General features: G+C 41.2%; 1 protein-coding gene across 1 annotated transcript in view; it reads left to right on the top strand.

Moving 5' to 3' along the window:
- top3b (DNA topoisomerase III beta) overlaps positions 1–25,178 on the top strand; it is a 62,664-nt gene extending 37,486 nt beyond the window's left edge. Inside the window, exons 15-18 of the mRNA XM_041900346.2 lie at positions 7,724–7,824; positions 23,440–23,641; positions 23,962–24,149; positions 24,629–25,178. Of these exons, the coding sequence (XP_041756280.1) occupies positions 7,724–7,824; positions 23,440–23,641; positions 23,962–24,149; positions 24,629–24,907 (770 nt within the window). The 3' untranslated portion in view covers positions 24,908–25,178. The remainder of the gene's footprint in view (positions 1–7,723; positions 7,825–23,439; positions 23,642–23,961; positions 24,150–24,628) is intronic.
- Positions 25,179–26,128: the final 950 nt, after the last annotated feature.

Raw genomic sequence — 26,128 nt, 5'->3', positions numbered from 1 at the left:
CACACACACACACACACACACCCTGGACATCTTCAAGAGGAAGTTCCACTACTTCTTTGACACCATTGCTAGTGAGTACAACACACTCACACAAACACTCACACTCACTCACACACACACACACACACACCCTGGACATCTTCAAGAGGAAGTTCCACCATGAAAGATAAGTAGCAGGAGCGAGCCAGGGACTCCAAAACAACCACAGGTTCTCGGAGGAGAAAAGTGATTGGAAAGCGAAGGAAAACATTATAACCACTAATTCTGTACTGTAATATAGTAAATACTCTACTGTAATATAGTAAATACTCTACTGTAATATAGTAAATACTCTACTGTAATATAGTAAATACTCTACTGTAATATAGTAAATACTGTACTGTAATATAGTAAATACTCTACTGTAATATAGTAAATACTCTACTGTAATATAGTAAATACTCTACTGTAATATAGTAAATACTCTACTGTAATATAGTGAGTACCGTAATATAGTGAGTACTGTAATATAGTAAATACTCTACTGTAAATACTCTACTGTAATATAGTAAATACTCTACTGTAATATAGTGAGTACTCTACTGTAATATAGTAAATACTCTACTGTAGTATAGTGAGTACTGTAATATAGTGAGTACTGTAATATAGTAAATACTCTACTGTAATATAGTAAATACTGTGCTGTAATATAGTAAATACTCTACTGTAATATAGTAAATACTCTACTGTAATATAGTGAGTACTGTAATATAGTGAGTACTGTAATATAGTAAATACTCTACTGTAATATAGTAAATACTCTACTGTAATATAGTAAATACTGTACTGTAATATAGTAAATACTGTACTGTAATATAGTAAATAATCTACTGTAATAGAGTAAATACTCTACTGTAATATAGTGAGTACTGTAATATAGTGAGTACTGTAATATAGTAAATACTCTACTGTAATGTAGTAAATACTCTACTGTAATAGAGTAAATACTCTACTGTAATAGAGTAAATACTCTACTGTAATATAGTAAATACTCTACTGTAATATAGTAAATACTCTACTGTAATATAGTAAATACTCTACTGTAATATAGTAAATACTCTACTGTAATATAGTAAATACTCTACTGTAATATAGTAAATACTCTACTGTAATAGAGTAAATACTCTACTGTAATATAGTGAGTACTGTAATATAGTGAGTACTGTAATATAGTAAATACTCTACTGTAATGTAGTAAATACTCTACTGTAATAGAGTAAATACTCTACTGTAATAGAGTAAATACTCTACTGTAATAGAGTGAGTACTGTAATATAGTGAGTACTGTAATATAGTAAATACTCTACTGTAATATAGTAAATACTCTACTGTAATATAGTAAATACTCTACTGTAATATAGTACATACTCTACTGTAATATAGTACATACTCTACTGTAATATAGTGAGTACTGTAATATAGTGAGTACTGTAATATAGTAAATACTCTACTGTAATATAGTAAATACTCTACTGTAATATAGTGAGTACTGTAATATAGTGAGTACTTTAATATAGTAAATACTCTACTGTAATATAGTAAATACTCTACTGTAATATAGTAAATACTCTACTGTAATATAGTGAGTACTGTAATATAGTAAATACTCTACTGTAAATACTCTACTGTAATATAGTAAATACTCTACTGTAATATAGTGAGTACTCTACTGTAATATAGTAAATACTCTACTGTAGTATAGTGAGTACTGTAATATAGTGAGTACTGTAATATAGTAAATACTCTACTGTAATATAGTAAATACTCTACTGTAATATAGTAAATACTCTACTGTAATATAGTAAATACTCTACTGTAATATAGTGAGTACTGTAATATAGTGAGTACTGTAATATAGTAAATACTATACTGTAATATAGTAAATACTCTACTGTAATATAGTAAATACTGTACTGTAATATAGTAAATACTCTACTGTAATTGAGTAAATACTCTACTGTAATATAGTGAGTACTGTAATATAGTGAGTACTGTAATATAGTAAATACTCTACTGTAATGTAGTAAATACTCTACTGTAATAGAGTAAATACTCTACTGTAATAGAGTAAATACTCTACTGTAATATAGTAAATACTCTACTGTAATATAGTACATACTCTACTGTAATATAGTGAGTACTGTAATATAGTGAGTACTGTAATATAGTAAATACTCTACTGTAATATAGTAAATACTCTACTGTAATATAGTAAATACTCTACTGTAATAGAGTAAATACTCTACTGTAATAGAGTAAATACTCTACTGTAATAGAGTAAATACTCTACTGTAATAGAGTAAATACTCTACTGTAATAGAGTGAGTACTGTAATATAGTGAGTACTGTAATAGAGTAAATACTCTACTGTAATATAGTAAATACTCTACTGTAATATAGTAAATACTCTACTGTAATAGAGTAAATACTCTACTGTAATATAGTACATACTCTACTGTAATATAGTGAGTACTGTAATATAGTGAGTACTGTAATATAGTAAATACTCTACTGTAATATAGTAAATACTCTACTGTAATATAGTGAGTACTGTAATATAGTGAGTACTGTAATATAGTAAATACTCTACTGTAATATAGTAAATACTCTACTGTAATATAGTGAGTACTGTAATATAGTGAGTACTGTAATAGAGTAAATACTCTACTGTAATAGAGTAAATACTCTACTGTAATATAGTAAATACTCTACTGTAATAGAGTAAATACTCTACTGTAATAGAGTAAATACTCTACTGTAATAGAGTAAATACTCTACTGTAATAGAGTAAATACTCTACTGTAATATAGTACATACTCTAATGTAATATAGTGAGTACTGTAATATAGTGAGTACCGTAATATAGTAAATACTCTACTGTAATATAGTAAATACTATACTGTAATATAGTGAGTACTGTAATATAGTGAGTACTGTAATATAGTAAATACTCTACTGTAATATAGTAAATACTCTACTGTAATATAGTGAGTACTGTAATATAGTGAGTACTGTAATATAGTAAATACTCTACTGTAATATAGTAAATACTCTACTGTAATATAGTAAATACTCTACTGTAATAGAGTAAATACTCTACTGTAATATAGTACATACTCTACTGTAATATAATGAGTACTGTAATATAGTGAGTACTGTAATATAGTAAATACTCTACTGTAATATAGTAAATACTCTACTGTAATATAGTGAGTACTGTAATATAGTGAGTACTGTAATATAGTGAGTACTGTAATAGAGTAAATACTCTACTGTAATATAGTAAATACTCTACTGTAATATAGTGAGTACTGTAATATAGTGAGTACTGTAATATAGTAAATACTCTACTGTAATATAGTAAATACTCTACTGTAATATAGTAAATACTGTACTGTAATAGAGTAAATACTCTACTGTAATAGAGTAAATACTCTACTGTAATATAGTAAATACTCTACTGTAATATAGTAAATACGCTACTGTAATATAGTAAATACTCTACTGTAATAGAGTAAATACTCTACTGTAATATAGTACATACTCTACTGTAATATAGTGAGTACTGTAATATAGTGAGTACTGTAATATAGTAAATACTCTACTGTACTATAGTAAATACTATACTGTAATATAGTAAATACTCTACTGTAATATAGTGAGTACTGTAATATAGTGAGTACTGTAATATAGTAAATACTCTACTGTAATATAGTAAATACTCTACTGTAATATAGTAAATACTCTACTGTAATATAGTAAATACTCTACTGTAATATAGTGAGTACTGTAAAATAGTGAGTACTGTAATATAGTAAATACTCTACTGTAATATAGTAAATACTCTACTGTAATATAGTAAATACTCTACTGTAATATAGTGAGTACTGTAATATAGTGAGTACTGTAATATAGTAAATATTCTACTGTAATATAGTAAATACTCTACTGTAATATAGTACATACTCTACTGTAATATAGTACATACTCTACTGTAATATAGTACATACTCTACTGTAATATAGTAAATACTCTACTGTAATATAGTGAGTACTGTAGGTGCTGTGGAATAAGTGGTCCAGGTCCAGGCACTCTTTGAAAGTTAAAAAGCCTTTAATGTCTGGGCGAAGACATCATTAAAATACACCAACGCCTATTGGCTTTCGCCTTCATCAGGTTCTACTTCTTTGACTTAATCACCAATGAGTAACACACACCCTGGACATCTACAACAGGAAGCTCCACTACTTCTTCAACAGGAAGTTCCACTATTTCTTCAACAGGAAGTTCCACTATTTCTTCAACAGGAAGTTCCACTATTTCTTCAACAGGAAGTTCCACTACTTCTTCAACAGGAAGTTCCACTACTTCTTCAACAGGAAGTTCCACTATTTCTTCAACAGGAAGTTCCACTATTTCTTCAACAGGAAGTTCCACTACTTCTTCAACAGGAAGTTCCACTACTTCTTCAACAGGAAGTTCCACTACTTCTTCAACAGGAAGTTCCACTACTTCTTCAACAGGAAGTTCCACTACTTCTTCAAGATGCTCTTTGAAACAGATCTAGGATCAGTTTACCATTCCCAAATATTGACCTTAATAGGGGGATACTGACCGTAGCAGGGGGGGAGGGGATACTGACCATAGCAGGGGAAGGGAGGGGATACTGACCATAGCAGGAGAAGGGAAGGGATACTGACCGTAGCAGGGGGAGGGGATACTGACCGTAGCAGGGGGGAGGGATACTGACCGTAGCAGGGGGGAGGGGATACTGACCATAGCAGGGGAAGGGAGGGGATACTGACCGTAGCAGGGGGGAAGGGGATACTGACCGTAGCAGGAGAAGGGAGGGGATACTGACCGTAGCAGGGGGAGGGGATACTGACCGTAGCAGGAGAAGGGAGGGGATACTGACCGTAGCAGGAGAAGGGAGGGGATACTGACCGTAGCAGGAGAAGGGAGGGGATACTGACCGTAGCAGGGGGGAGGGGATACTGACCGTAGCAGGGGGGGGAGGGGATACTGACCATAGCAGGGGAAGGGAGGGGATACTGACCATAGCAGGAGAAGGGAAGGGATACTGACCGTAGCAGGGGGGGGAGGGGATACTGACCGTAGCAGGGGGGGGGATACTGACCGTAGCAGGGGGAGGGGATACTGACCATAGCAGGGGAAGGGAGGGATACTGACCATAGCAGGAGAAGGGAAGGGATACTGACCGTAGCAGGGGGGGGAGGGGATACTGACCGTAGCAGGGGGGGAGGGGATACTGACCGTAGCAGGGGGGAGGGGATACTGACCATAGCAGGGGAAGGGAGGGGATACTGACCATAGCAGGAGAAGGGAAGGGATACTGACCGTAGCAGGGGGGGGAGGGGATACTGACCGTAGCAGGGGGGGAGGGGATACTGACCGTAGCAGGGGAAGGGAGGGATACTGACCATAGCAGGGGAAGGGAGGATACTGACCATAGCAGGGGAAGGGAGGGGATACTGACCGTAGCAGGGGAAGGAGGGGATACTGACCATAGCAGGGGAAGGGAGGGATACTGACCGTAGCAGGGGAAGGGAGGGATACTGACCATAGCAGGGGGAGGGGATACTGACCGTAGCAGGGGGGAGGGATACTGACCATAGCAGGGGAAGGGAGGATACTGACCGTAGCAGGGGGGGGGGATACTGACCGTAGCAGGGGGGGAGGGGATACTGACCGTAGCAGGGGAAGGGAGGGGATACTGACCATAGCAGGGGGGAGGGGATACTGACCGTAGCAGGGGAAGGAGGGGATACTGACCGTAGCAGGGGAAGGAGGGGATACTGACCATAGCAGGGGGGAGGGATACTGACCGTAGCAGGGGAAGGGAGGGGATACTGACCATAGCAGGGGAAGGGAGGGGATACTGACCATAGCAGGAGAAGGGAAGGGATACTGACCGTAGCAGGGGGAGGGGATACTGACCGTAGCAGGGGGGAGGGGATACTGACCGTAGCAGGGGAAGGGAGGGGATACTGACCATAGCAGGGGAAGGGAGGGGATACTGACCATAGCAGGGGAAGGGAGGGGATACTGACCGTAGCAGGAGAAGGGAAGGGATACTGACCGTAGCAGGGGAAGGGAGGGGATACTGACCGTAGCAGGGGGAGGGGATACTGACCGTAGCAGGGGGGGAGGGGATACTGACCGTAGCAGGAGAAGGGAGGGGGTACTGACCGTAGCAGGAGAAGGGAGGGGGTACTGACCGTAGCGGGAGAAGGGAGGGGATACTGACCGTAGCAGGAGAAGGGAGGGGGTACTGACCGTAGCAGGAGAAGGGAGGGGGTACTGACCGTAGCGGGAGAAGGGAGGGGATACTGACCGTAGCAGGAGAAGGGAGGGGATACTGACCATAGCAGGGGAAGGGAGGGGATACTGACCGTAGCAGGAGAAGGGAGGGGATACTGACCGTAGCAGGGGAAGGGAGGGGATACTGACCGTAGCAGGAGAAGGGAGGGGGTACTGACCGTAGCAGGAGAAGGGAGGGGATACTGACCATAGCAGGGGAAGGGAGGGGATACTGACCGTAGCAGGAGAAGGGAGGGGATACTGACCGTAGCAGGAGAAGGGAGGGGAGACAAATAAAGGAATTAATGTATTATAAAAAATAAAAGGGTTGGCGTCACAAATATCTCCTAAACTACCCATGTCTCTGTGTCCTGTAGGTATGGACGAGCTGGAGGTTATAAACTAACCATGTCTCTGTGTCCTGTAGGTATGGACGAGCTGGAGGAGGTCATAAACTACCCATGTCTCTGTGTCCTGTAGGTATGGACGAGCTGGAGGTCATAAACTAACCATGTCTCTGTGTCCTGTAGGTATGGACGAGCTAATGGAGGTCATAAACTAACCATGTCTCTGTGTCCTGTAGGTATGGATGAGCTGGAGGAGGTCATAAACTAACCATGTCTCTGTGTCCTGTAGGTATGGACGAGCTGGAGGAGGTCATAAACTAACCATGTCTCTGTGTCCTGTAGGTATGGACGAGCTGGAGGTCATAAACTAACCATGTCTCTGTGTCCTGTAGGTATGGACGAGCTGGAGGAGGTCATAAACTAACCATGTCTCTGTGTCCTGTAGGTATGGACGAGCTGGAGGAGGTCATAAACTAACCATGTCTCTGTGTCCTGTAGGTATGGACGAGCTGGAGGTCATAAACTAACCATGTCTCTGTGTCCTGTAGGTATGGACGAGCTGGAGGAGGTCATAAACTAACCATGTCTCTGTGTCCTGTAGGTATGGACGAGCTGGAGGTCATAAACTAACCATGTCTCTGTGTCCTGTAGGTATGGACGAGCTAATGGAGGTCATAAACTAACCATGTCTCTGTGTCCTGTAGGTATGGACGAGCTGGAGGTCATAAACTAACCATGTCTCTGTGTCCTGTAGGTATGGACGAGCTGGAGGTTATAAACTAACCATGTCTCTGTGTCCTGTAGGTATGGACGAGCTGGAGGAGGTCATAAACTAACCATGTCTCTGTGTCCTGTAGGTATGGACGAGCTGGAGGAGGTCATAAACTAACCATGTCTCTGTGTCCTGTAGGTATGGACGAGCTGGAGGAGGTCATAAACTACCCATGTCTCTGTGTCCTGTAGGTATGGACGAGCTAATGGAGGTCATAAACTAACCATGTCTCTGTGTCCTGTAGGTATGGACGAGCTCATGGAGGTGACGTTCTCTCCCATCGCTGCCACCGGCAAGCCCCTGTCCCGCTGCGGCAAGTGCCATCGCTTCATGAAGTATATTCAGGTCAGTGTTACAAAACAACAACAAAGGTCACTGGGTCAACTTCTCCCCTGTTTAGAAGTAGTGTACAAACATTCAGTAACTTGTGCCGGGTTCAACAAGTAAAGTCATGAAAGAAAGATGGATATGCAATATTGTTGAATGCTCCCCCAGTTTCATTGTGAAACACAGTGGTTCACAACCCTTTTTTTAAATAAAGATTTCTGCGCCACACCTACATTTCCCTATACATCTGATCCATACTGCTAATCATCATCTGATCCATGCTGCTAATCATCATCTGATCCATACTGCTAATCATCATCTGATCCATGCTGCTAATCATCATCTGATCCATGCTGCTAATCATCATCTGATCCATACTGCTAATCATCATCTGATCCATACTGCTAATCATCATCTGATCCATACTGCTAATCATCATCTGATCCATACTGCTAATCATCATCTGATCCATACTGCTAATCATCATCTGATCCATACTGCTAATCATCATCTGATCCATACTGCTAATCATCATCTGATCCATACTGCCAATTATCATCTGATCCATACTGCCAATCATCATCTGATCTATACTGCTAATCATCATCTGATCCACACTGCTAATCATCATCTGATCCATACTGCTAATCATCATCTGATCCATACTGCTAATCATCATCTGATCCATACTGCTAATCATCATCTGATCCATACTGCTAATCATCATCTGATCCACACTGCTAATCATCACGTGCTAATCATCATCTGATCCATACTGCTAATTATCATCTGATCCATACTGCTAATCATCATCTGATCCATACTGCTAATCATCATCTGATCCACACTGCTAATCATCATCTGATCCATACTGCTAATCATCATCTGTGCTAATCATCATCTGATCCATACTGCTAATCATCATCTGATCCATACTGCTAATCATCATCTGATCCATACTGCTAATCATCATCTGATCCATACTGCTAATCATCATCTGATCCATACTGCTAATCATCATCTGATCTACAGTATACTGCTAATCATCATCTGATCTACAGTATACTGCTAATCATCATCTGATCCATACTGCTAATCATCATCTGATCTACAGTATACTGCTAATCATCATCTGATCCATACTGCTAATCATCATCTGATCTATACTGCTAATCATCATCTGATCTACAGTATACTGCTAATCATCATCTGATCCATACTGCTAATCATCATCTGATCTACAGTATACTGCTAATCATCATCTGATCCATACTGCTAATCATCATCTGATCCATACTGCTAATCATCATCTGATCTATACTGCTAATCATCATCTGATCCATACTGCTAATCATCATCTGATCTATACTGCTAATCATACTGCTAATACATCATAATAATACCTAGAATTTAAAGGACGCTGTAAAGAAAATTTCCTTGATAAACATTTTTTAGCGGTTAAATGGGTTATTTTAAGGTTTACTTGAACTGTTTTCATAGTGTCTTACTCATGATGATTCATTTGTGTGTACCTCTTTAAGAGCATCCCGCAAATCCGTGCTAGAAAGAAGTGTAGCTCTGGTAAAATAGGTATTTAGTTTTGAACGGTTTGAGCTGCTACAGACTAGCAGTTTTCTGCATTGTAACGGCGCAACCACGGACACACTTCCCCTGACTTTAACATAAACGTCCTGCCACCAAAGTAGGTCTCTCTCTCATCAGTCAGAGAGTCAGCCAGCCAGTCAGAGAGTCAGCCAGCCAGTCAGAGAGCCAGCCAGCCAGCCAGTCAGAGAGCCAGCCAGTCAGAGAGCCAGCCAGCCAGCCAGTCAGAGAGCCAGCCAGTCAGAGAGCCAGCCAGTCAGAGAGTCAGCCAGCCAGTCAGAGAGCCAGCCAGTCAGTCAGAGAGTCAGCCAGCCAGTCAGAGAGTCAGCCAGCCAGTCAGAGAGCCAGCCAGTCAGAGAGTCAGCCAGCCAGTCAGAGAGTCAGCCAGCCAGTCAGAGAGTCAGCCAGCCAGTCAGAGAGCCAGCCAGTCAGAGAGTCAGCCGCCCAGTCAAGAGAGCCAGCCGGCCAGTCAGAGCCAGTCAGCCAGCCAGTCAGAGAGCCAGCCAGTCAGAGAGTCAGCCGCCCAGTCAAGAGAGCCAGCCGGCCAGTCAGAGCCAGCCAGCCAGCCAGTCAAGAGAGCCAGCCAGTCAGAGAGCCAGCCAGCCAGCCAGTCGAGAGCCAACCAGCCAGAGAGCCAGCCGGCGAGCCAGCCAGTCAGAGAGACAGCCAGCCATTCAGAGAGCCAGTCTAGTGGTTACAGGTGTCTCATTAATCCTAGGCTCAAGGCTGGGTCAGGGATGGTAAAACCGAATATATTTTTTACTATCCCAAGATAGTTCATCTCTGTCGTTTACAGTGGAGCAAATTAAGATTTTAGTTTTGGGAACAGAAACATTTATTGAGATCCAATCACATTTTATTGGTCACATACACATGTTTAGCAGATGTTATTGCGGGTGTAGCGAAATGCTTGTGCTTCTAGCTCCGACAGTGCAGTAATATCTAACAAGTAATATCCAACAATTTCACAACATATACCGAATACACACAAATCTAAGTAAGGAATGAATTAAGAATATGTACAGTACCAGTCAAAAGTTTGGACACACCTACTCATTCAAGGGTTTTTCTTTATTTTTAAATTTTTTTACATTGTAGAATAATAGTGAAGACATCAAAACTATGAAATAACACATATGGAATCATGTAGTAACCAAAAAAGTGTTAAACAAATAAAATATATTTTATATTTGAGATTCTTCAAATAGCCACCCTTTGCCTTGATGACAGCTTTGCACACTCTTGGCATTCTCTCAACCAGCTTCATGAGGTAGTCACCTTGAATGCATTTCAATTAACAGGTGTGCCTTCTTAAAAGTTAATTTGTGGAATTTCTTTCCTTAATGTGTTTGAGCCAATCAGTTGTGTTGTGACAAGGTAGGGGGGTATACAGAAGATAGCCCTATTTGGTAAAAGACCAAGTCCATATTATGTCAAGAACAGCTCAAATAAGCAAAGAGAAACGACAGTCCATCATTACTTTAAGACATTAAGGTCAGTCAATACGGAACATCTCAAGAACTTTGAACGTTTCTTCAAGTGCAGTTGCAAAAACCATCAAGCGCTATGATGAAACTAGCTCTCATGAGGACCGCCACAGGAATGGAAGACCCAGAATTACCTCTGCTGCAGAGGATAAGTTCATTAGAGTTACCAGCCTCAGAAATTGCAGCCCAAATAAATGTTCAAGTCACAGACACATCTCAACATCAACTGTTCAGAGAGGACTGTGTGAATCAGGCCTTCAAGGTCGAATTGCTGCAAAGAATCCACTACTAAAGGACACCAATAAGAAGAAGAGACCTGCTTGGGCCAAGAAACACGAGCAATGGACATTAGACCGGTGGAAATGTGTCCTTTGGTCTGGAGTCCGAATTGGAGATTTTTGGTTCCAACCGCTGAGTCTTTGTGAGACGCGGTGTGGGTGAACGGATGATCTCTGCATGTGTAGTTCCCACCGTAAAGCATGGAGGAGGAGGTGTTATGGTGTGGTGGTGCTTTGCTGGTGACACTGTCTGTGATTGATTAAGAATTCAAGGCACACTTAACCACAGCATTCTGCAGCGATACGCCATTCCATCTGGTTTGGGCTTAGTGGGACTATCATTTGTTTTTCAACAGGACAATGACCCAACACACCTCCAGGCTGTGTAAGGGCTATTTTACCAAGAAGGAGAGTGATGGAGTGCTGCATCAAATGAGCTGGCCTCCACAATCCCCCGACCTCAACCCAATTGAGATGGTTTGGGATGAGTCGGACGGCAGAGTGAGAGAAAAGCAGCCAAGAAGTGCTCAGCATATGTGGGAACTCCTTCAAGACTGTTGGAAAAGCATTCCATGTGAAGCTGGTTGAGAGAATGCCAAGAGTGTGCAAAGCTGTCGTCAAGGCAAAGGGTGGCTACTTTGAAGAATCTCAAATATAAAATATATTTTATTTGTTTAACACTTTTTTGGTTACTACATGATTCCATATGTGTTATTTCATAGTTTGGATGTCTTCACTATTATTCTACAATGTAGAAAATAGTAGAAATAAAGAAAAACCCTGGAATGATTAGGTGTGTCCAAACTCTTGACTGGTACTGTACATATATGGACGAGCGATGTTAGAGCGGCATGGACTAAGATACAGTAGAATATTATAGAATACAGTATATACATACAGTTGAAGTCGGAAGTTTACATACACTTAGGTTGGAGTCATTAAAACTCGTTTTTCAACCAATCCACAAATTTCTTGTTAACAAACTATATATCTACTTTGTGCATGACACAAGTAATTTTTCCAACAATTGTTTACAGACAGATTATTTCACATATAATTAACTGTATCACAATTCCAGTGGGTCAGAAGTTTACATACACGAAGTTGACTGTGCCTTTTAAACAGCTTGGAAAATTCCAGAAAATGATGTCATGGCTTCAGAAGCTTCTGATAGGCTAATTGACATCATTTGAGTCAATTGGAGGTGTACCTGTGGATGTATTTTAAGGAATACCTTCAAACTCAATGCCTCTTTGCTTGACATCATGGGAAAATCAAAAGAAATCAGCCAATACCTCAGAAAAAAGATTGTAGACCTCCACAAGTCTGGTTCATCCTTGGGAGCAATTTCCAAACGCCTGAAGGTACCACGTTCATCTGTACAAACAATAGTACGAAAGTATAAACACCATGGGACCACGCAGCCGTCATACCGCTCAGGAAGGAGACACGTTCTGTCTCCTAGAGATTAACGTACTTTGGTGCGAAAAGTGCAAATCAATCCCAGAACAACAGCAAAGGACCTTGTGAAGATGCTGGAGGAAACAAGTACAAAAGTATGTATATCCACAGTAAAACGAGTCCAATATCAACATAACCTGAAAGGCCGCTCAGCAAGAAAGAAGCCACCGCTCCAAAACCGCCAGAAAAAAGCCAGACTACGGTTTGCAACTGCACATGGGGACAAAGATCGTACTTTTTGGAGAAATGTCCTCTGGTCTGATGAAACAAAAATAGAACTGTTTGGCCATAATGACCAACGTTATGTTTGGAGGAAAAAGGGGGTGCCTTGCAAACCGAAGAACACCATCCCAACCATGAAGCACGGGGGTGGCAGCATCATGCTGTGGGGGTGCTTTGCTGCAGGAGGGACTGGTGCACTTCACAAAATAGATGGCATCATGAGGAAGGAAAATTATGTGGATATATTGAAGCAATATCTCAAGACATCAGTCAGGAATTTAATGATTGGTCGCAAATGGGTCTTCTAAATGGACAATGACCCCAAACATACTTCCAAAGTTGTGGCAAAATAGCTTAAGGACAACAAAGTCAAGGTATTGGAGTGGCCATCACAAAGCCCTGACCTCAATCCTGAAAAAGCGTGTGCGAGCAAGGAGGCCTACAAACCTGACTCAGTTACACCAGCTCTGTCAGGAGGAATGGGCCAAAATTCACCCAACTTATTGTGGGAAGCTTGTGGAAGGCTACCCGAAACATTTGACCCATGTTAAACAATTTAAAGGCAATGCTACCAAATACTAATTGAGTGTATGTAAACTTGTGACCCACTGGGAATGTGATGAAAGAAATAAAAGCTTAAATAAATCATTCTCTCTAATATTATTCTGACATTTCACATTCTTAAAATAAAGTGGTGATCCTAACTGACCTAAGACAGGGAAGTTTTACTAGGATTAAATGTCAGGAATTGTGAAAAACTGAGTTTAAATGTATTTGGCTAAGGTGTATGTAAACTTCCGACTTCAACTGTATGAGATGAGTAATGCAAGATATGTAAACATTATTAAAGTGGCTAGTGTTCCATTTCTTAAAGTGGCCAGTGATTTCAATAGGCAGCAGCCTCTAATGTGCTAGTAAAGGCTATTTAACGGTCTGATGGCCTTGAGGTAGAAGCTGTTTTTCATTCTCTCGGTCCCAGCTTTGATGCACCTGTACTGACCTCGCCTTCTGGATGATAGCGGGGTGAACAGGCAGTGGCTCGGGTGGTTGATGTCCTTGATGATATTTGTGGCCTTCCTGTGACGTCGGGTGCTGTATGTGTCCTGGAGGGCGGGTAGTTTGCCCCGGGGAATGCGTCGGGCAGACCGTTTCAGATGTTTCAATCGATGAGAAAATGTGAATGTTGGCCCAGTTTCATCTAGTTCCATCCTCTCCCACTACCCGCGACTGGACTTCCTCTCACTACCATATTTGGCGGTGAGAACATTTTAAAAGGATGCTTCAGCTTTATAGCCCCTGTGGTGTGTCTGGGTTACCGCGTCTGCTAAATGGCATATTATTATTATTATATTATTATTCTGGCTGTAGTCAAAGGGCTGGCTAAAAGCTTCTGCTAAGTAGCATACCAGGATGTTACTGTAAATGATTGTTAATATTATTTAATATTATTATTATTATCCATGCTAGGCCACTACTAATTTGATTACAGAATAATTTGCTATGTTTACCATTCTTTTACTTTGGCAAAATGTGGATTATATAGTGATTTACTTAATAGTTACTCTGCTGCTACGTTGGGATTTGAAAGTTTAAGAAAGTAGCCAACTAGCAATTGATAGTGTCACTCGTATTCCTTAATAGATACAGGTTTTACCCAGTAAAGGGACAGGATGGTCAATCAAAACTGGGAATATTAAATAAATATTGTTTTAGTGGAAACTTGTTTCATTTTAGGTGTCTAGTTCAAAATCTCTGACTGCCTTCAACAACGAAAAGGCAAGTGGCAAAATTAGATGACTGCCACACACACATACACACACATACACACACACACACACACACACACACACACACACACACTTTGGTGGTAGGATAGAGTGAGGTGGGTAGAGTGAGGTGGGTAGAGGGAGGTGGGTAGAGGGAGGTGGGTAGAGTGAGGTGGGTAGAGTGAGGTGGGTAGAGGGAGGTGGGTAGAGTGAGGTGGGTAGAGTGAGGTGGGTAGAGGGAGGTGGGTAGAGGGAGGTGGGTAGAGGGAGGTGGGTAGAGGGAGGTGGGTAGAGTGAGGTGGGTAGAGGGAGGTGGGTAGAGGGAGGTGGGTAGAGGGAGGTGGGTAGAGGGAGGTGGGTAGAGGGAGGTGGGTAGAGGGAGGTGGGTAGAGGGAGGTAAGCTGAGCAATTGTTTACATTCATCATCACTCCGTCAAGGGAAGTATAGTATTATTTCTAACAAAGATATTTCAGGATATTGTGTATCCCTGGAAATAATCAGAATTCATGTAAACATAAACATAACAGTCTTGAAAACGACTTTTCCAAAAGAAAGTGTTCTCTCTCACTACTTACACAGGATATGGGTTATATAAGATACATGTTGAGCTGCAGGACCAGGGTAGGTTAAGCCTCCTACACATTTCTGTACTGAATGACATTTTACCACTACCTTTTTAAAAAACATTTTCTATCTTTATTTCCCAAACACAATTCAACACAATCGCTTTTTTTTTTGTCTTTTAATCATCTCTTAACACCTAACAAACACATTCTTTTTTTTTTAACGCTTAACATGGCCCTGTTATCCCAGCGATAATGCCTTGCAACGATTGGCTCAACTTACCCCAAGACAAACATGTTGACTATATTAGCCAACACATCTACAATGATGCACTTTCAGATTTAGGACCTCATATTGACGCTTATAGAGCCCCCAACTGATGTACATAACAATAAATAAATAAAATATCTTCTTTGGCTTAGATACAAGCATCATGAAAACCTCAAACACAATAAATTCATTTGACTTTGGGTTTTTTTTTTACCTTGCTTTCTTACCACTTTTTCCATGTGGTTTCTTCCTTCACGGACTCCGTGAAAAGTTGACCTCTTCCTAAATATTTGGTCAAATGGTACATTTTTGTATATGGTTTCCCTAGAAACAAGGGTGGCTCAAGTTACCCCACTCTCCTCTACGGGAAGGCACTAGGCCCTCTGACGCACGGCCAGCAAGCATCCGTTCCCCCTTCTACCGGTTTGGTGGCCGAGCTTTGGTGGCCTTCGGTCCGCGGAGAGGGACCGGAAAAGTTTTTATTTTTTATTTTTTTATGAACGAAGCCACTTCAACTGTGGAAGTCATGGAAGCATGTATTATTCATCAGGGTCCTTCCTGTTCATTACGGAGCATTGTTACCAAATGTTTTGCAACAGAAAACTGAGAAAGGAGCGTTTTCATATTGGACCGAGTCCAGCTAGTCCCGCCCATGTTCTAGTCTGTTTTCCTATTGGACCGAGTCCAGCTAGTCCCGCCCATGTTCTAGTCTGTTTTCATATTGGACCGAGTCCAGCTAGTCCCGCCCATGTTCTAGTCTGTTTTCATATTGGACCGAGTCCAGCTAGTCCCGCCCATGTTCTAGTCTGTTTTCTTTTCCGTTTGGTGGCTAATGAACACAAACCTGATCTAATTGTGTCTGCATGTTGCTATGGGACGGTGTGATTCCAGTGTGGCGTGTACCGGTCTAGTGACGCGGGGGAGACGGAGGGAGAGACGGAGCACAAGAGAGCAAGATAGAGTCCTCTGATAGAGATAAAGTCCTCTGTAGCTCAATTGGTAGAGCATGGCGCTTGTAACGCCAGGGTAGTGGGTTTCGATCCCCGGGACCACCCATACGTAAAAATGTATGCACACATGACTGTAAGTCTCTTTGGATAAAAGCGTCTGCTAAATGGCTTATTATTATTATTATTATTATTATTATTATTATTATTATTATTATTATATTATATAGAGGGGTAGAGGCAGAGAAGGACAGAGGAGAGACAGAAAGACGCGTGTGGCTGATCTGACTGATGAAGAAAGCCAGGAGGTAACCAGGGGCGCCGTACTACTATGGCTGAGCCTGTAAAAACAACACATTTCACTGCACCTATCTGATGTATGGACGATAACACCCCATATACATTTACAGCCTTCAGAAAGTCTTCACACCCCTTGACTTTGTCTAGATGTTGTCGTGTTACAGCCTGAATTTAAAATTGATTCAATTTAGATTTTGTGTCACTGATCTACACAGAATACCCCCAAAATGTCAAAGTGGAATTATGTTTTATATATATATTTTTGAAATATATTAAAAATGAAAAGCTGGAATGTCTTGAGTCAATAAATATTCAATCCCTTTGTTATGGCAAGCCTAAATAAGTTCAGGGGTAAAAATGTGCTTAACAAGTCACATAATAAGTTGCATGGACTCTGTGTTCATTAATATTGTTTAACATTCTTTTTTTAATGACTACCTCATCTCTGTACCCCACACATACAATTATCTGTAAGGTCCCTCAGTCGAGCAGTGAATTTCAAGCACAGATTCAACCACAAAGACCAGGGAGGTTTTTCAATGCTTCACAAAGAAGGGCACCTATTGGTAGATGGCTAAAAATTAAAAAAGCAGACATTGAATATCCCTTTGAGCATGGTGAAGTTATTAATTACACTTTGGATGGTGTATCAATACACCCAGTCACTACAAAGATACATGCGTCCTTCCTAACTCAGTTGCCAGAGAGGAAGGAAAATGCTCAGGGATTTCACCATGAGGCCAATGGTGACTTTAAAAGAGTTACAACGTTTAATGGCTGTGATAGGAGAAAACTGAGGATGGATCGACAACATTGTAGTTACTCCACAATACAATCCTAAGTGACAGAGAGAAAAGAAGGAAGCCTGTACAGAATAAAAATATTCCAAAACATGCATCCTGTTTGCAATAAGGCACTAAAGTAAAACTGCAAAAAATGTGGCAAAGAAATTAACTTTATGTCCTGAATACAAAGCGTTATGTTTGGGGCAAATATTTCAATATTTCAATACTAAATCATTCGATTTTTCCATTGTGTTAATGATGGCGGATTGATTGATTTCCACGATTTTAGTATGTTTTTTTTCAAGATGAGTGATGAGAAGAGAATCGTCCAGCCCATTGGGTATCTCACTACACCCCCATATGCCATGTCTTAAAATATGCAGACAGACTGATTTAAAATACATTGTACTAACTGTAAGTCGCTCTGGATAAGAGCGTCTGCTAAATGACTAAAATGTAAATGTAATACTTCTGACAGCCAACTTTAGCCCCGCCCACAAATTCCGGACTTTATAGCATTCCCAGAAAGCGTTGATTATTGAGTCATTATTCGTTTTACACTTAAGACATGACTCTGCCGTTGTGCTGTAGAATTTTTGTGAATTTTGTCTCTTGTATAATAATTTATTTATATACATGAGTTTATACTGGATTAAGCGTACATTTTCGTTAACTGTAATTTAGTTATTTCGTTAGTTATGCTCCAACTCTCCCTCCATTTTGTGCCAACATCAACTATTTTTATAATACTTAGGATGCGTAATAAGTGACAACAAATATATAAAGATAACTTCATCCCATTACTCACCAATATGAAAGCAGATCTAATGAAATGGAATAATCTTCCCATAAATCTTACAGGTCGAATAAACCATGGCTGCCAATGCTTTGGTATTTATTTTCGGTAATACCAATTACCCCACAGAAGACATTCTTTTAAAAGTATACTCGGTCATAACAGACTTTGAATAAAAAAGGAAGAGGGTGGTTGTAACCTTCCAGTCTTGAAATTGTATCAACTCTCTACCCAAGACTTTTACTTGCGACATATAGTTAATTATATTATATAATTATATAATTATTATATTGTTAAATGCACTAAAGAGGAACAATGGGTACATATTGAAGGTGCGCATGCTCATCCCCAGAATATTTTTACGCGTCTATTTTCAAAGGATAAAGCTAAGAACATGAACAACTTCATAGTCAAGAACACTAACAAAATGGAAGAAAATGAAACGTATTCTACAACATTCCAATATCACTCACTAAAAACACAACCTTATCCTTGGATAGCGTTTCAGAATTCACCGATAAATTGGTCCACATAGAAAACTAAAGGCATAGAAACCGTGAATGACTTGGTAACAGGAAATACATTTATTTCCATGTCAGAATTTAAAAAGTAGTTTTTGGACTGACCAACGTAGAGTTTCAAATTCAAAGTTACATCACAACATTTCGATGTTATATATTTTGGACATCAGAGCAACCTTGAGGGAATTTTCTTTGAGTCAGAAAAGGATGTTCATATGATAGGGAAGACGTATAGAACCTTGCAGAGAGCAAATCAAACTGACAATCTCTTTAGAAAAACAAATAAACTATTGGAACCAAGACTTAAAAAGGACATTGAATGTTCCTGAGTTACGGGTTTGTCTTAAATCTGCTTGAAAATCTATGGCAAGACTTAAAAATAGCTGTCAAGCAAAGATCAACGACCAACTTGACAGAGGTTGAATAATTTTTTTTAAAGAATAATGTGCAAATATTGTGCAATCCAGGAATGCAAAGCTGCCAAAGGTGATTCTAACATGTATTGACGCAGGGGGGTGAATACTCCTGTCAATGTGTGCGTGTGAGCCCTTGTGTTTTATTAAATTCTGCATTTCATTACGAGGTAACTTCCAAATGACATCCTCCACAATGTATGCATACAGTGGCTTGCGAAAAGTATTCACCCCCCTTGGCATTTTTCCTATTTTGTTGCCTTACAACCTGGAATTAAAATTGATTTTTTGGGGGTTTGTATCATTTGATTTACACAACATGCCTACCACTTTGAAGATGCAAAATATTTTTTTTTTGTGAAACAAACAAGAAATAAGACAAACAATTATTTGTAGAGCCACCTTTTGCAGCAATTACAGCTGCAAGTCTCTTGGGGTATGTCTCTATAAGCTTGGCACGTCTAGCCACTGGGATTTTTGCCCATTCTTCAAGGCAAAACTGCTCCAGCTCCTTCAAGTTGGATGGGTTCCGCTGGTGTACAGCAATCTTTAAGTCATACCACAGATTCTCAATTGGATTGAGGTCTGGGCTTTGACTAGGCCATTCCAAGAGATTTAAATGTTTCCCCTTAAATCACTCGAGTGTTGCTTTAGTAGTATGCTTAGGGTCATTGTCCTGCTGGAAGGTGAACCTCCGTCCCAGTCTCAAATCTCTGGAAGACTGAAACAGGTTTCCCTCAAGAATTTCCCTGTATTTAGCGGCATCCATCATTCCTTAAATTCTGACCAGTTTCCCAGTCCCTGCCGGTTAAAAACATCCCCACAGCATGATGCTGCCACCACCATGCTTCACTGTGGGGATGGTGTTCTCGGGGTGATGAGAGGTGTTGGGTTTGCGCCAGGCATAGCCTTTTCCTTGATGGCCAAAAAGCTCACTTTTAGTCTCATCTGACCAGAGTCCCTTCTTCCATATGTTTGGGGAGTCTCCCACATGCCTTTTGGCGAACACCAAATGTGTTTGCTTATTTTCTTCTTTAAGCAATGGCTTTTTTCTGGCCACTCTTCAGTAAAGCCCATCTCTGTGGAGTGTACGGCTTAAAGTGGTCCTATGGACAGATACTCCAATCTCCGCTGTGGAGCTTTGCAGCTCCTTCAGGGTTATCTTTGGTCTCTTTGTTGCCTCTGATTAATGCCATCCTTGCCTGGTCTGTGAGTTTTGGTGGACGGCCCTCTCTTGGTAGGTTTGTTGTGGTGCCATATTCTTTCAATTTTTTAATAATGGATTTAATGGTGCTCCGTGGGATGTTCAAAGTTTGTGATATTTTTTTATAACCCAACCCTGATCTGTACTTCTCCACAACTTTGTCCCTGACCTGTTTGGAGAGCTCCTTGGTCTTCATGGTGCCGCTTGCTTGGTGGTGCCCCTTGCTTAGTGGTGTTGCAGACTCTGGGGCCTTTCAAAACAGGTGTATATATACTGAGATCATATGACAGATCATGTGACACTTAGATTGCACACAGGTGGACTTTATTTAACTAATTATGTGACTTCTGAAGATAATTGGTTGCACCAGATCTTATTTAGGGTCTTCATAGCAAAGGGGGTGAATACATATGCATGCACCACTTTTCTGTTATTTATTTTGTATAATTTTTTTGAAACAAGTTATTTTCACTTCACCAATTTAGACTATTTTGTGTATGTCCATTACATGAAATCCAAATAAAAATCAATTTAAATTTTCAGGTTGCAATGTAACAAAATAGGAAAAACGCCAAGGGGGATGAATACTTTTGCAAGGCACTGTACATCATCTGATTTCCTGTGTGTGTGTGCGGTCGGTCGGTGTGTGTGTGTGGTCGGTGTGTGTGCGGTCGGTGTGTGCGTCCTTGTGTTTTGTTTTGCATTTAATTCACTTCCACAAGTCTTCCAAATGACATCATCCAGGAGAGAATAAATTATATATACACACTGAGTGTACAAAACATTAAGAACACCGTCCTAATATTGAGTATTGACCCACCCCCCTTGCCCTCAGAACAGCCTTCATCGGGGCATGGACTCTACAAGGTGTCGAATGTGTTCCACAAGGATGCTGGCCCATGTTGACTCCAATGTTTCCCACAGTTGGCTGGATGTGGGGGACCATTCTTGATACACATGGGTGTGTGTGGAGCATCAGTGTGTGTGGAGCATCAGTGTGTGTGGAGCATCAGTGTGTGTGGAGCATCAGTGTGTGTGGAGCATCAGTGTGTGTGGAGCATCAGTGTGTGGAGCATCAGTGTGTGTGTGGAGCATCAGTGTGCGTGGAGCATTAGTGTGTTTGTTCTTGTCGGTTTCATTGTGTAACTTGAACAGTTTGATATACAGTGGGGGAAAAAAGTATTTAGTCAGCCACCAATTGTGCAAGTTCTCCCACTTAAAAAGATGAGAGGCCTGTAATTTTCATCATAGGTACACGTCAACTATGACAGACAAAATGAGAAAAAAAATCCAGAAAATCACATTGTAGGATTTTTAATGAATTTATTTGCAAATTATGGTGGAAAATAAGTATTTGGTCAATAACAAAAGTTTCTCAATACTTTGTTATATACCCTTTGTTGGCAATGACACAGGTCAAACGTTTTCTGTAAGTCTTCACAAGGTTTTCACACACTGTTGCTGGTATTTTGGCCCATTCCTCCATGCAGATCTCCTCTAGAGCAGTGATGTTTTGGGGCTGTCGCTGGGCAACACGGACTTTCAACTCCCTCCAAAGATTTTCTATGGGGTTGAGATCTGGAGACTGGCTAGGCCACTCCAGGACCTTGAAATGCTTCTTACGAAGCCACTCCTTCGTTGCCCGGGCAGTGTGTTTGGGATCATTCTCATACTGAAAGACCCAGCCACGTTTCATCTTCAATGCCCTTGCTGATGGAAGGAGGTTTTCACTCAAAATCTCACGATACATGGCCCCATTCATTCTTTCCTTTACACGGATCAGTCGTCCTGGTCCCTTTTTAGAAAAACAGCCCCAAAGCATGATGTTTCCACCCCCATGCTTCACAGTAGGTATGGTGTTCTTTGGATGCAACTCAGCATTCTTTGTCCTCCAAACACGACGAGTTGAGTTTTTACTAAAAAGTTATATTTTGGTTTCATCTGACCATATGACATTCTCCCAATCCTCTTCTGGATCAACCAAATGCACTCTAGCAAATTTCAGACGGGCCTGGACATGTACTGGCTTAAGCAGGGGGACACGTCTTGCACTGCAGGATTTGAGTCCCTGGCGGCGTAGTGTGTTACTGATGGTAGGCTTTGTTACTTTGGTCCCAGCTCTCTGCAGGTCATTCACTAGGTCCCCCCGTGTGGTTCTGTAATTTTTGCTCACCGTTCTTGTGATCATTTTGACCCCACGGGGTGAGATCTTGTGTGGAGCCCCAGATCGAGGGAGATTATCAGTGGTCTTGTATGTCTTCCATTTCCTAATAATTGCTCCCACAGTTGATTTCTTCAAACCAAGCTGCTTACCTATTGCAGATTCAGTCTTCCCAGCCTGGTGCAGGTCTACAATTTTGTTTCTGGTGTCCTTTGACAGCTCTTTGGTCTTGGCCATAGTGGAGGTTGGAGTGTGACTGTTTGAGGTTGTGGACAGGTGTCTTTTATACTGATAACCAGTTCAAACAGGTGCCATTAATACAGGTAATAATAATAATAATAATATGCCATTTAGCAGACGCTTTTATCCAAAGCGACTTACAGTCATGCGTGCATACATTTTTTGTGTATGGGTGGTCCCGGGGATCGAACCCACTACCTTGGCGTTACAAGCGCCGTGCTCTACCAGCTGAGCTACAGAGGACCACAATGAGTGGAGGACAGAGGAGCCTCTTAAAGAAGAAGTTACAGGTCTGTGAGAGCCAGAAATCTTGCTTGTTTGTAGGTGACCAAATACTTATTTTCCACCATAATTTGCAAATAAATTCATAAAAACTCCTACAATGTGATTTTCTGGAATTTCTTTTCTCATTTTGTCTGTCATAGTTTACGTGTACCTATGATGAAAATTACAGGCCTCTCTCATCTTTTTAAGCGGGAGAACTTGCACAATTGGTGGCTGACTAAATACTTTTTTTCCCCACTGTAACTTTCCCGGTACAGTGGAACCAATTGTCCTAAAAGTGCAAACTCTGCCCATCCTGCACGCTAATGACTGATTGATTGGTTCAACCAGGCCAAGCCTAGCCGGCTGCACTGTGCTGGGTGTGATGAGACGTACAGCCTGCCTCAGAACGGAGCCATCAAGCTGTACAAGGAGCTGCGCTGCCCGCTGGATGAGTTTGAGCTGGTGCTGTGGACCTCTGGATCCAGGGGAAAGAGCTACCCTCTATGTCCCTACTGCTTCAGCAACCCCCCCTTCAGGGACATGAAGAAAGGTGAGGGGGAGTGTGTGGGTGGTGGGTATGTGGGGGTGGTAAGTGTGGGTGGTATGTGGGGGTGGTGTGAGGGTGTGTGTTGGTGGTGAGTATGTAGGTGTGGGTGGTGAGTGATAGTTTTGATGGTCATGAACAGGGTTTGGGGGCAATTCCGTTTCAATTCAGGAAGTAAACTTTTCCTCATTGTTTTTCTCCCTCGCCATCTCTCCCCCCTCGCCCCCTCCCTCCCTCTCCATCTCTCTCCCCCTCCCTCCCTCTCTCCATCTCCCTCCCTCTCTCCATCTCCCTCCCTCTCTCCATCCCCCACCCTTCTCTCTCAGGTATGGGATGTAATGAGTGCACCCACCCGTCCTGCCAGCACAGTCTCAACTCCCTGGGTATTGGTCAGTGTGTGGAGTGTGAGGGCGGGGTGCTGGTTTTGGACCCTACCTCCGGCCCCAAGTGGAAGATGTCCTGCAACAGGTGCAACGTGATGGTCCACTTCTTTGAGCACGCACACAGAGTGCAGGTAGGGGGAAACGGGACTTTATAGTTATTTTCATTGATATGCTGCTGCTACTCTGTTAATTATTTATGCATAGTCACTTTAACTCTACCCACATGTACATATTACCTCAACTAGCAGGTGCCCCCGCACATTGACTCTGTACCGGTACCCCCCTGTATATATAGCCTCCCTACTGTTATTTTATTTTACTTCTGCTCTTTTTTTCTCCACACTTTTTTGTTGTTGTTTTATTTTACTTTTTTATAAAAAAAAAAGTAATTCACTGTTGGTTAAGGGCTGTAAGTAAGCATTTCACTGTAATGTCTGCACCTGTTGTATTCGGCTCATGTGGCCAATAAAGTTTGATATGATTAAATTTTTTCACACTGCTTGTTATTCTATTTCTATTCTACTTGAACAGTTCTCTCGCTTATCTTTCTCACTCTTTCTTCCCTCTTGCTGTGTTCACTCCCTTCCTCCCCCCATCTTCCCGTCTACAGGTAGCCCAGGAGAGCTGTGAGGCGTGCGAAGCGTCCCTGGTAGCGGTGGACTTCAACAAGACGCGCTCCCCGCTCCCTGACGGAGAGACTCAGCACAGCGGCTGTGTGTTCTGCGACCCAGTCTTCCAGGACCTGGTGGAACTCAAACACGCCACCATGAGACACCCTTCCATGACCCGTGGCGGGGGTGCACGGCGAGGGGGGCGGGGCAGGGGCAGGGGGCGCAGAGAAAAGAAACCCAAAGATAAGATGGCTGCCTTGGCAGCGTACTTCGTGTAGCAGTAGATCAGGGTCGTTATGTTAAGCTGGGTTAATATGTGATGCTATGGCGTCTATAATAAAGGATGCTGTCATGTGGAAGTAAATAAAACAATTTGTAAACGGAAACTGGTCGTTGTGTGTTCTGAGTCTTTGTTATTGTAGCTGCCTTAGCAGAGTGAGCCTGGGGAGAGAGAGACTGATTTATAGAATATACATCTTCACCAGTAGGCAGCTTTCCATTGACCCAGTTAATTCGACAAAAGCAATGTCGCAAAAAATTACAACTGCATCTATAGGAGAAATGTTCTAAAGATGGGTGTATTTTTCTTTTGTCAAACTTTTATTTATTGTGAAATAAAGCTCCACTCCACATTTAATTATAAATGCCTACTGCTTGCTAAATCTATTTTTCAACTATAAAAATGTTTCTTTGCAGGACAAAGGATTTTCTTGACTTTAAAGAATGACTGAATTGCTTTGCCTTGCTTTTCTGGTTGGCTGGATGCAAGTTTCACCATCCAATTATTACAGATCTACAGGAGTTTCACCATCCAATTATTTCAGACCTACAGGATTTTCACCATCAAATTATTTCAGATCTATAGGAGTTTCACCATTCAATTATTTCAGATCTACCAGAGTTTCACCATTCAATTAGGCTATTTCAGATCAAGGATGGAATCTCTTGAGATCCACCATCTTGTTTTCAAGAGTCACAAAAAAACAATAATACTTAGTAACAAGAATAATCTGGCAACTGTCTAATAATAATCATTTTCAAAAAAGTACATTAACGGCATAAAACAAGTTTTCGAGGCAGTCCGGTTAGATCTCTCATATACTGCTTACACAGACAAGTTACATAGGCATAGTTCATATGGTTGTTTCCTGCATGTGTCTGGCACCGTTTCCTATCTTAACTTATAGAACATTCTGGGCGTTCTGCCAGATGGTCCTAAGGAGGGGGTCATGTCGCCCCCCTCATATCTTTACCAAGCACAGGCAGGAACCAAGGAAAGACGAGATCAACATTTTCAAGGCTGTCTCTTCACACAATAAAATGTTCCATCACAATACATACATGATTACAAATATCTTTACATGGTGATGTTTCTGTTAGTTAAAAACACAAACAGTTTGTTCTTAGCATTTGAAAAAGGTGTTTCTTAAATTCACTGTGTGATTTTAATGCCCTAACTCTATAGGAAAATTATTCCAGTAAATTGGGCCTTTTGGAGT

Source organism: Coregonus clupeaformis, chromosome 16 (genome assembly GCF_020615455.1).
Source record: "Coregonus clupeaformis isolate EN_2021a chromosome 16, ASM2061545v1, whole genome shotgun sequence".
NCBI lineage: Eukaryota > Metazoa > Chordata > Actinopteri > Salmoniformes > Salmonidae > Coregonus > Coregonus clupeaformis.
This window is presented reverse-complemented; position numbering and strand designations above follow the sequence as displayed.